The sequence below is a fragment of the Gorilla gorilla genome, chromosome 20 (assembly GCF_029281585.2).
Source record: "Gorilla gorilla gorilla isolate KB3781 chromosome 20, NHGRI_mGorGor1-v2.1_pri, whole genome shotgun sequence".
NCBI classification, from domain to species: Eukaryota; Metazoa; Chordata; class Mammalia; order Primates; family Hominidae; genus Gorilla; species Gorilla gorilla.
In genome coordinates, this window is record NC_073244.2 from 64,184,833 (window position 1) to 64,196,833 (window position 12,001).

Sequence of the window (12,001 nt, forward strand, 5' to 3'; positions counted from 1 at the left end):
AGTGGATCCGAGCCTGCCAAAAAGAGGGGCTGGAGACAAGGCTTTGGGGATAGTCAGCTGCAAACTAGGTTCCCAGCCCTCTGGGACCAGGCAGCTCTTGGGTTTCAAGCAGTTAAGGGTCCTGACTGCAGCTTGAGGCTGACCTTAAAGGTGGAAGTACTTTCTAGAACCTCAGATGTCAGAGTCCTCTCATTCACAGGGTTTTGGGGTTGGAGTGGGGGCTGCTGAGAGCAGGGGTCATTGAACTCTAAGTAGGTGGTACTCATAAGGAATAGTGATTTCCCTTGTACCCTAAGCCATCCCCTGCTCTATGAACGAGAGGGGCAGAAGCAGGTTATTGTCTCTTAGGAGTTGGCATCTGCTTGGCCACTTGCTGCTGCAGGGGTTGCACTGATCCTTGTGCCTACCTCTTCTCTCTCCCAGGAGCTGGTGTCCGATGCCAACCAACATGTCAAGTCTGCCCTGGCCTCAGTCATCATGGGTCTCTCTCCCATCTTGGGCAAAGACAACACCATCGAGCACCTCTTGCCCCTCTTCCTGGCTCAGCTGAAGGATGAGGTAAGGGCGCCAGGATCTCAGCTCTGGGTTTGTGGAGGGGACAGTTGGGTCTTCCTAGATTGCTAGGGTTTACCTAGGTTGACCAGGAATCTCCTGATATCTCAACAGACATCCAGATCTTTGCTGAGTCGCATGTTTGTGGGCATAGCTGTGTGTTCATGCGTTCATTCCTCCAGGCACTCTTCATGAGGCCTTTCCTGGACATTGAGGATATGAAAAATAGAAATTTAAAGTTTTTATTTATGGCCAGGCACGGTGGCTCACGCCTGTAATCCCAACACTTTGGGAGGCTGAGGCGGGTGGATCACCTGAGGTCAGGAGTTCGAGACCAGCCTGGCCAACATGGTGAAACCTCGTGTCTGCTAAAAATGCAAAAAATAGCCAGGCATGGTGGCGAGTGCCTGTAATCTCAGCTACTCGGGCAGCTGAGGCAGGAGTATCACTTGAACTCAGGAGGCGGAGGTTGCAATGAGCCAAGATTGCGCCACTGCACTCCAGCCTGAACAACAGAGCAAGACTCTCTCTCAAAAAAAAAAAAAAATTATTCATTTATGTTTTGAGATAGGGTCTTGCTCTGTTGCCCACACTGCAGTGCAGTGATGTTATCATGGTCTACTGCAGCCTCCACCTTCCAGGCTCAAGTGATCCTCCCACCTTAGCCTCCCAAGTAGCTGGGACTACAGGCAAGAGCCACCACATCTAGATAATTTTTAAAAACATTTTCCATAGAGACAAGATATTATGTTGCCCAGGTTGGTCTTGAACTCCTGATCTCAAGCGATCCTTCTGCCTTGGCCTCCAAAGGCCTGGGATTATAGACGTGAGCTGCCGTGCCCAGCCTAGAATAAGAGTTTTGATCCTCAAAAGCCTTCAGAGACTGGCAGTGGAGAGAGACAGGCAGTCCCATGATGCCATTAAGGTGTTACAGGTGCTGTTAAGGATGAGTTCATGTTTTTTAGGGTTTAGGCTAAGGTGCTGTAATATAGACCCCAGAATACATTCTGGCTTAAATTAGGTGGTGGATTTTTTTTCTCTCTCTCATAACAGTCTAGGATGAGATTCCTCACATGTGCTTGCACCCCATACACCCATTGGCCAGGAGGGTCACGTGACCACACCCAGCCGTTCAGGTTGCCTGTATTACAAAGGATGAGAGGCGGTGCTGGGTGATGACTGGAGAGATCATCAGGGTGACCACTGGGGAAGGAGTTTGGACTTGAGTGTGGGCAAGCGGGAGAGCCAGAATAGAGTTGGTGTTAGAAGGCACCCTGAGGCTTATGTGAAGGAAAGATTGAAGTGAGGCGGCCAGCAGCGGTGTAGGCAGACCAAACCGGAGGCTGTGGGAATCTGGAAGGCTGAGGCTAGACTAAGTGGTATGTAGAGATGAGGCTGCAGTGATACGGAAGGATTCAAGATTGTTCAGGAGGCAGAAGGGACCACATGGTGGTTTTGGCCTTGGTGGTGAAAAACTGGGCAGATGGTGCAATTGTTTGCTGGTGTGTGACATCTTTGTTCCCAAAAGCCTCAGTCTTTCTTCCGCATCCCCTTCTTTCTTTTTTATACACAGGCGCCCACACAGTCTGCTAGAAAGTTGGAGGAAATACTGTAACAGAAAGTACTGCATCACATTTCAGTCCCCCATGCCCCTAAAAGTTACGTTATTCAATTCTGTTACAGTGGAGTAATCTCTTAGCCCCAGAATTACAGTCCATTTTTTAATACATTGAAAAGAGTGCGCTATTTTTAATATATTTTTTGTTCTTTTTGTTTTTCCCTATTGGTGGGTGATTAACTGTACTGTTTTTAATCAGTTAATTACGTCAGTTGCTAAAAGTCTGAATCTTCATTAATGTTCATGACGAATTTTATGACTTAAGTCATCTGAGTTATGCTTCACATGCACATAGTTTTTATAATCACTTTGTAGATATTAATACAATTTATATTTGTTTTTGATGCTTTAATGGGCATAATTTGGCAGGTGAGAGCCCCTCAAGTTGTCTGCTGTGTCATTTCACACCTCTCCAGAGTTTTGGGGATCATTTTGCCTCTGGCATGAGGGAAGGATCCAGGCTCAGCCCGGTTTGAAGGCAAGCCCATACGTGCTGCAAGTGCGCTAGGACTGGAGCACTTTTTGCTCCAGTTTCACCTTCAGCAAGCACTGTATGGTAATCGTGTGCTGGCAGCCAGCCTGTCTCAGGGCAGCTTCTCTTAGAAGAAAAGAACCAGCATGGTTTTCTTGGTGTGAGGAATTCATCTGACTTATATTTGAGATTTCCATTTTAGATTTCTAAACTTTATATTTTACATTTTGACTCTCACCAGAATTTATAAACTTGTCTAAATGAAAAAGGCTACCTTTTTACTGGTGCACCAAAAAGAAATCTTTTTAAATGGGTGAGGTATAGTCTCTGAGCCTTCTCTTCTCACGCACATGTTCAGCACCTTGAGGCTCACACAGCAAGGGCTGGAGCTGGGCAAGGGCCAGTCCTATCCTCAGAATGTGCAGGGTTTCAACAGCCCAAGCCTGCCAGGCTTGTTCACTTGGTTATTGATTCATTTCAGTGCTCCTTTATTTATTTATTTTTTTAGACTAAAATAGTTTTAATAAGGAAATAGTTTTCTTCCTTCCCTTCTCCCATGTTGTGGATTGATATCCAGAAAGGAACCCTTGTTAGCAAGCAGCGGAGCTAGGATTAGAAGAATCATGTCTGCCTGTTTTTTCCAGGGTGCTGTATTTTCCTACTGTGATTCTTAAAGTCCTTTCAAAATGGATAAACATTTCTTGTGATACTATTGTAAGGTTTAAAAATCTGCTTAAGTTAGTGATCCATGCTGCTTGCTTTTTGTGTGCCGTTAATGTGTTCCCAGAACAGGGAGCTGGGCTTGGACAGGAGTAGTCCCTCGGGAGATGTCCATAAAAGTTGATGCAGCTGAGCTCTTTCCATCCTGTCCTGGGTTGCTGTGTGCATTGCATTCTCTCAGAATCCTTCTTTCCTCTCCTCAGTGCCCTGAGGTACGGCTGAACATCATCTCTAACCTGGACTGTGTGAACGAGGTGATTGGCATCCGGCAGCTGTCCCAGTCCCTGCTCCCTGCCATTGTGGAGCTGGCTGAGGACGCCAAGTGGCGGGTGCGGCTGGCCATCATTGAGTACATGCCCCTCCTGGCTGGACAGCTGGTGAGTGAGGAGGCCTGGGGGCCAGGCAGTGCTGCCTCAGGGGAGGTGCAGTATGTCCAGGGCTGTGATGGGGAAATGGGGCTTTGAAGGCTTAGTGGAGGCTGTGACAACTGCCTGGGGAGTCGAAGGAAGGGACCCAGGAAATAGGGCCTTAAAAGATGCATTGGATTCAATAAGAGAGAGGAGGGAAAGGAGCACCTCAGACAAAGTTGAGAAATGTCCGGTCTTTCTAGGTTGGGTGTAGGTTCCGTGGGATGTGGCTAGCAGCTCCCCCTGTTTGCTCTCTTGGAACCCTTACCTTGGAACCCTTGGTTTCTCCTGTAGGGAGTGGAGTTCTTTGATGAGAAACTTAACTCCTTGTGCATGGCCTGGCTTGTGGATCATGGTGAGTACCTTCACAGGAGCAGCAAGAGGAGATGGGAGCTCCAGAAAGGCAGGATGGATTGGCTGGGGCTGTGGCGGGCGGTGGAGGAGGCTAGAGTCACTCCCCACGCCGCTGGATGCTCGTATGGACCAGCTCGCGTGCTTGTTAGAGTCCTAGAGAAGTGTTGAGTGGCAGGGGGACGAAACAGATCACCCAGGGGTTGCCTGGTGTAGTGGAGAGCCACAGGGCCACTGAGCAGCCAGACCAGGGTTTTGAATCCTGCCCTTGGGGCTGTCAGATCTAAAACAAGTCACCTGCTGTCTTTGAATGAGCCCCACACTCATTCTTTGAAACTTCTTATTCTGGTCCCTTGGGGCCATTATGAGAATGGCTCATTGTTTACACTAAGAGAGGTAAAAAATAAAAGGTAATATTTATCTCTGTGAAGCCCTGTTTGAAGTAATAAGTGCCACATAATTTAGGCAAATCACTTCTTAGAGCCTTAGTGTGCCCATCTGTAAAATGAAGCCAGTAGTGGAACCTACCTCTTGGAGTGGTTGAAAAGATACTGTATAAAAAAAAACAGTTACTAGATATAGCACATAGTAAGTCCTTTTTTCTCTCTTTGGCTCACATGCAGCCTGGCACCTAGGGGCTGCTTTGTAAGCCATGGTGAGTGTGACCTACATTTTGCCCACATCAGTTCTTCACCTCCAAATCCCTGTCTCTCTCACCCTCACCCTTTTGCAGTATATGCCATCCGCGAGGCAGCCACCAGCAACCTGAAGAAGCTAGTGGAAAAGTTTGGGAAGGAGTGGGCCCATGCCACAATCATCCCCAAGGTCTTGGCCATGTCCGGAGACCCCAACTACCTGCACCGCATGACTACGCTCTTCTGCATCAATGTGAGCCTTCCACCTGCCTGCTGGCCCATCCCTAGGGAACTGGAGCGCGTGGGAGAAGAGGGATGCTAGAGGGTTCCCCAAGGGAGACCCCTGGCTTGGGAATGTAGACATGGAGTGCATCTTCTATCCAGAGATGAGTCCTTGGGGAACTGCAGGCAAGGGGGTGGGGCTCCCAGGGTCAGGGTCATAGGGCCTCTGGGACTGGGGACTTGGATGGTGAGGGACCCAGGGCCTGGAAGACTTGACCTGTTGGAGCAGCGATCTCAAGCTTTATGAGCACCCCTCTCCTTCCCTGAGAAATGTGTGTCTCTATCTGTGGTGCGTTGGGTGAGTGTATGGGCTCTAGGTCAGACCTAGTTTTAAATTCTGGTACTGCCATATATTAGCTATGGACCTTGGATAGTTACCTAACCGATGCTTTGGTCTTCTCATTTGTAAAGAATTCATACTGTAAAGAATTCATACTGGTAATCACAGCCTGGTGAGCGTGAAGATTAATCAGGTTATACACGCACAGGGCTTAGAACAGTTACGCTACAGATGGGAAGTGCTCCTGTCTATTTGCTTTTCCTACGATTATAATTATCTCATGTACTACTTATTTATGTGTAAACCATACACAGGGCTAGAAAGGAAGGGATTTAAAAATAAATAAAACTGAGTGTTCTGATCATTTCTTCCCACACCACTCTCTGGAGAGCATTGCTTTAAGGAGGGATCCTAGGGCTTGGTAATTAAGGTCGATCTCCAGAATAATTAAGGGAAGCCTGAGGACAGAGAAACTGGGACATCGCAGAATGGAGATATGGTGTTAGGATGGTGTTAGTGGAGTTGGGAGATTCACTCCACTAACTGAGTCACCCGTATTGCTCAGCCTCTGTGGGGCCTGATGATCACCAGAGTGGCCTGGTCAGAGGCAGCAGGAAATGAGAGTTAGCCAGGAGCTTTGCATACTCACCCCTGCCACTCACTGGCCCCCAGGTGCTGTCTGAGGTCTGTGGGCAGGACATCACCACCAAGCACATGCTACCCACGGTTCTGCGCATGGCTGGGGACCCGGTTGCCAATGTCCGCTTCAATGTGGCCAAGTCTCTGCAGAAGATAGGGCCCATCCTGGACAACAGGTGAGGTCTGGATACTCCCCCACACACTGGCAGGGGCTTCTTGTGGGCACCTTAATCTTTCACCTTTGAAGGTAGAGCCCAGGGTCAGAGGCCTGGCAGCGCTCCATGCTTGCTGTGTGACCTTGGCTCCCTTCCCTTCTCAAGGTCTGTTTTCTCAACTGTAAAATGAACATCACAGCATGAAATAGAAAGAGGGGGTGATGGGCTGGCAGTCCTGTATACTAGCAACAAGTCATTAGAAAATGAAATCACCTTATGTTTTATATGTAAGTATGTGTATAATTTATAATTGCACCAAAAATATCAAATAGCCAGGAATAAATTCAATGAAAGATGTGTGTATGTAACACCTCTAGTGTAAACTGTAAAACACTAATGTGAGAAATTAAAGCAGACCTGACCAAGGTGGGCGGATCAGTTGAGGTCAGGAGTTCACGACCAGCCTGGCCAACATGGCGAAACCCCGTCTCTAGTAAAAATACAAAAAGTTAGCCGGTGCGGTAGCACGCACCTGTAATCCTAGCTATTTGGGAGCCTGAAGGCAAGAGAATCGCTTGAATCCAGGAGGCGGAGGTTGCAGTGAGCTGAGATCATGCCACTGCACTCCAGCCTGGGCGATAGAGCGAGACTGTCTCAAAGAAAATTAAAGCAGACCTACGTAATATTCACGGATGGGACAGTTCCCTGAACTCATCTTTAGATTCAGTATAAGCCCAATAATCTTAACAGGTTCTTTAGTGGAAAATTGACACTTCTAATGAACAAAGTTGTCTGATTTATACTACCAGAGACGAAGACTTATGACACCACAGTAATTAAAATAGATGTGAACACAAGCATATTTAAATCGCCCAATAGAATGGAATCAAGGGTACAGAAACAGTCCCACATGTGTTTAACAGTAGGCACCTCTGCCGTTCAGTGGAGAAACGTATGTTTTTTAAAAAACATAGCTGAGTCAATTTGATATCCATGTAGGAATAAAAGAAGTCTCGCCTCAATGCATAAACAAATTAATTTGAGATGACAGACCAGAACCAGAAAGATTTTTAAAATAAAGGACCTAGAAGAAAATGTAGGAAAATATCTTCTTGAGTTAGCGTAGGCACAGATTTGTTAAACAGCAAACCAGAGGAAGTGATGGGTAAGTTGACCTTCTGTAAAATATAACGCTATTTCTCAAAAGACAGCATTTTGAAAGTAAAATGCAAGCCACTGACTGGAGGAAGATGTCTTAATATATGTTTCTGAGAAAGGACTCATCCACAATACCTGTCTACAAATCAGGCAAGACAAGAAAAAGATGGGGAAAAAGACTTGAATAGGCACTTGAAAAAGGATCTCCAAATAGCCAGTAAGCATATGACAAGGGCGTTCAGCATCATTAGCCTTCAGGAAAATGCAAATTAAATCTCAGTGACATATGACTACACACCTCCCAGAACAGCCAACACTAAAAAAGACTCAGTGGTGCAAATGGTGAAGACATAGAAGAGCTGGAACTCTCATCCATTGCACGTGGGGCTGTACATTTAGGGTTTGATCACTCTGAAAACGGGAGTGGATCTGGAGTGGAATTTGGTGAAGCTTGTTATACAAACAGCCTGTGAAACAGCCCTTCCACTCCTGGGTCTCTATCCAGGAGAAATGAGTGCTGTTTCTGTCAGAAGAATGTTCATGGTAGCTTTATTCATAGTAGCCATAAAAACGGAAACAACCTCCATGTCTGTCCACAGTAGAGGAGATAAATTTTAGTTCATTCAAACAGTGGAAAACTATTCAGCAGTGACGAAACAAATGCCTGCTATAAGCAGCAACAGGTGACTCTCACAGATACCATGTTGAGTGAGGAGCCAAAACCAAGAAAACACACCATTTATGTCAAGTTCAGAAACAGGCAGAATGAAGGAATCGAGATGATGGAAGTAAGAATAGTGGTTATTTGGGGAGAACAGGGAACTGTCAACTGAAAGTGGGGGACCCACAACTGCAGAATTCTCTTTCTGTCTGTTCCAGGACACAACCTCAGCTTTAGTTTCTCTCCGAAGTCCTCCTCCGTTTTCCGAAACACTCTTGGTGCAGGCGGATTTCCCTGGGCCCCATAGATGAGAGTGGATGCCTCCTCTGGGCTCCTGGAGGACCAGGAACTTCCCCTTGGGGCCACTTACCACTCCCCTCTTACGTACCAGTTTGGTCTCTTCCTCCTGGCCCAGGTGCCTCACGGCAGAAATCAAGAGTGATTTAGCTCCGTATTCACTCCTAATACATTGTAGGCCTCAGTGAATATGTGTGAAATCAATGAAAGATACCCATTTGCTGGGCCTCAGAGACTTGGGGGTTCTGAGATTCTGTTCCACTTTCCCAGCCTGCTCTGATCTCCCTGTTTGGGGCCCCAGAGAAGTCTGTCCTTGTTAATCATACTTCTGACCTTTAAGTAATTGGTTGGTTGGTTGGTTTTTTGCAGTTTGTTTGGTTTTCCTTTGAGGCAGAATCTCGCTCTGTCGCCCAGACTGGAGTGCAGTGGTGCGATCTCGGCTCATTGCAACCTCTGCCTCCTGGGTTCAGGCAGTTCTTGTGCCTCAGCCTCTCAAGTAGCTGGGATTACAAGTGTGCACCACCATGCTTGGCTAATTTTTGTACTTTGAGTAGAGACAGGGGTTTTCCCATGTTGTCCAGGCTGGTCTTGAACTCCTGGCCTCAAGTGGTCTGCCCACCTTGGCGTCCCAAAATGCTAGGATTACAGGCTTGAGCCCCCGTGCTTGATTTTACCTTTTTTTTTTTTTTTTTTTTTTTGAGACGGAGTTTCGCTTTTGTTGCCCAGGCTGGAGTGCAATGGTGCAATCTTGGCTCACCACAACCTCCGCCTCCCAGGTTCCAGCGATTCTCCTGCCTCAGCCTCCCAAGTAGCTGGGGTCACAGGCGTGCACCACCACGCCCTGCTGATTTTGTGTTTTTAGTAGGGACAGGATTTCTCCATGTTGGTTTGGCCAGGTTGGTCTCAAACTCCCAACCTCAGATGATCCACCCACCTTGGCCTCCCAAAATGCTGGGATTACAGATGTGAGCCACCACGTCCGGCCTGATTTTACTTTTAATTGACACATAATTTTACATATTTATGGGGCTATAGTAGTGTTTCAATAATGTGTGCAAATGTGTAATGATCAAATTAGGATAATTAGCATATCTATCACCTTAAATGTTTACTGTTTCTTTGTGATGAGAACATTCAAAATCTTCTCTTATAGCTGTTTTGAAATATGCAAAATATTATTATTAACTATGGTCACCATCCTGTGCAGTGATCAGAGATTTCTAATTCCTGTGTGTGCCCTGGATTCTTGAGACTCCTCCCACCTTGGGTTTGGTGTGTCCGTGTCTGTGTACACTCTCTTGCCCAAGAGCCCTGTGCCCACCTGTTGCCCCAGTCCATCCTGGCTCACCCTCTCTCTCCCTGTCTCCTTTCGCTTTCCAGCACCTTGCAGAGTGAAGTCAAGCCCATCCTAGAGAAGCTGACCCAGGACCAGGATGTGGACGTCAAATACTTTGCCCAGGAGGCTCTGACTGGTAAGACCTAGAAAGCACGGAGCCCTAGCAGGAGGGTGGACTTTGAGGACAGGTGCTGGGCCTGCGGGCAGCAGCTTCTGGGATGGGAAGGTACCATGGCATTGTGGGCAGAGAGAGGGCTCTGGTTCTGATTCTTGCCTGTTCCTGTTTTCCTAGTTCTGTCTCTCGCCTGATGCTGGAAGAGGAGCAGACACTGGCCTCTGGTGTCCACCCTCCAACCCCCACAAGTCCCTCTTTGGGGAGACACGGGGGGGCCTTTGGCTGTCACTCCCTGTGCATGGTCTGACCCCAGGCCCCTTCCCCCAGCACGGTTCCTCCTCTCCCCAGCCTGGGAAGATGTCTCACTGTCCACCTCCCAACGGGCTAGGGGAGCATGGGGTTGGACAGGACAGTGACCTTGGGAGGAAGGGGCTACTCCGCCCACGTCTGGGAGAGATGTGAGCATCCCAGGTCACTGGATCCTGCTGCTGTAATGGGAACCCCTCCCCCATTTACTTCTCCACCTCCCGTCTTCCCCCTCATTGGTTTTTTTTTGTGTGTCAACTGTGCCGTTTTTATTTTATTCCTTTTATTTTCCCCCTTTTCACAGAGAAATAAAGGTCTAGAAGTAGTCGGTCCTCTGGCCTTAGTCATCAGCATGGAGGAGGGGGCACCACCCCAGAGCCACAACATCTGCGCTTTTCTCTGGAGAAGATCTTGTTACAGGACCCATTATACCCCTGTGTCCCGAAAGAATTCTCTGGGGATCCCCCCAGGAGTGCTGCTGGCCTTTGGGGTAGAGGGTCCACGAGGTGCTCTGGGTGGTGTCCTGCAGTGCAGTTCAGATTCATAGATGTTGGCCAAGTATTTGGGGGGTTAAGAGCAGGTGCCTTGGAACCAGACTGCCTGGGTCCAAATTGTGGCTCCTTCAGTTAATAGATGTGTGACTAGGAGTAGCTTGTTAAGTCTTTATGAGCTCAGTTTTGTATTGTGTAAAATGAGAGTTACAGTAATACCTAGATTGCAGGGCGGGTGGTGAGGACCAAGTGAATTAGTACCTGGAAAGTGTGTAACAGTTTCAACATGAGAAGTACACAACATGAGAAGCAGAGTTAGCTGTACATTGGCAGAGAACCCCCTGTGGGCCATTTCCTGTGTTCTTGAAGAAGACTTGGGCTTGGACCCTGTCCCCAGGAGGTCAGTCTCAGAGTAATCAGGACGGTACTAGGGAGAGAACTGTGGCAAGATAGATCAGTTATCTCTCGGTATCTATTCTCCCCTTCCTAATGTAGAAGCTCTGATTTTTAGCTGGGCAGATGACTACATGGATTCAAGGTATTTTCCTAGTGTCTCTTGAAATTAGGTGTGGTATTGTGACCAAATTCTAGCCAAAAAGATGTTGAACAGAAGTGGTATATGCAGCTTCTAGGAAGTGTTCTTAAGGGGGAAGGCGTGATCCCCCACCTTTCCTCCTTCCTGCACTCTGGAATGTGGCCCAGATGGCTGGAAACTTTGACTTTCCCCATGGTTAACGCTGCTGGTCCATTGTAACAAGAGTGCAGTGGACCAGCAGCCTTTGCACTCTCAGGAGCTTGTTAGAAATGCAGAGCCTCTCGTCCCTGGCGCGACCTGCTCAGGCAGAGCCTTCATTTTAACAAGAGGCCCAGGTTCTGCCTTAAATACTAACCCAGTTTTTCTCTCTTGAGAGTGAGGTTAATGCTACGTGGGTCTAGGGCTGAGGATGTGCTATGGCTCAGAGGTGGGGTCTAGAATTGGACATGTGTATGTAGACAAGGCTCAGGGATATGTTGAGGCTGCAAGATTGGGCAAGTGATGGAATGGGATCATTACAGGAGGTGGAGGTGCAATGGATACCCAGGATGTGCTGGGTAATGAGGTGATACTCAGCGACCACTGGAGTGAGTATGAGAGACGAGGGTGAAGGACAGCTTGAGTTATTGAACCCTGGCAGAGTCCTGAGTTAACCAGGAGTTGCCTGGTTTCTTGGGTCATGTGCTCTAGAAGCAGAGCCCGAGTGGAGACTCGTTCAAGTGTGTTACTGAGGGAGTGCTCTCAGGAGAAGGGACTGAGGTAACTCACCTTCTGTGAGCTTCATGTTGGAAGAATCCAATCAGGTGATGAATGTGATGTTATTAAGTCCATTGTTAGGAGCGGTTCCTAATCTCCCAGGCTGCAGGCTTTGTTTGCTCCGTACACCTGGCCTTCTCTGTAGCAGCTGAAGTTTGATGCTGGAGCTGGGTCAGGGTGGAGAGACTGTGTGGAGCCAGGACTCATGACCCTGGCCTGTTTCTCCCGCTCTCTA

The 12,001-nt window shown here is 47.9% G+C and overlaps 1 protein-coding gene across 1 annotated transcript in view; it reads left to right on the forward strand.

Moving 5' to 3' along the window:
* Window positions 1–10,309, forward strand: part of PPP2R1A (protein phosphatase 2 scaffold subunit Aalpha) — a 34,844-nt gene extending 24,535 nt beyond the window's left edge. The window contains exons 10-16 of the mRNA XM_055370317.1: window positions 424–558; window positions 3,566–3,739; window positions 4,064–4,124; window positions 4,854–5,008; window positions 5,990–6,132; window positions 9,608–9,699; window positions 9,856–10,309. Coding sequence (XP_055226292.1) covers window positions 424–558; window positions 3,566–3,739; window positions 4,064–4,124; window positions 4,854–5,008; window positions 5,990–6,132; window positions 9,608–9,699; window positions 9,856–9,872 — 777 coding nt within the window. The 3' untranslated portion in view covers window positions 9,873–10,309. The remainder of the gene's footprint in view (window positions 1–423; window positions 559–3,565; window positions 3,740–4,063; window positions 4,125–4,853; window positions 5,009–5,989; window positions 6,133–9,607; window positions 9,700–9,855) is intronic.
* Window positions 10,310–12,001: the final 1,692 nt, after the last annotated feature.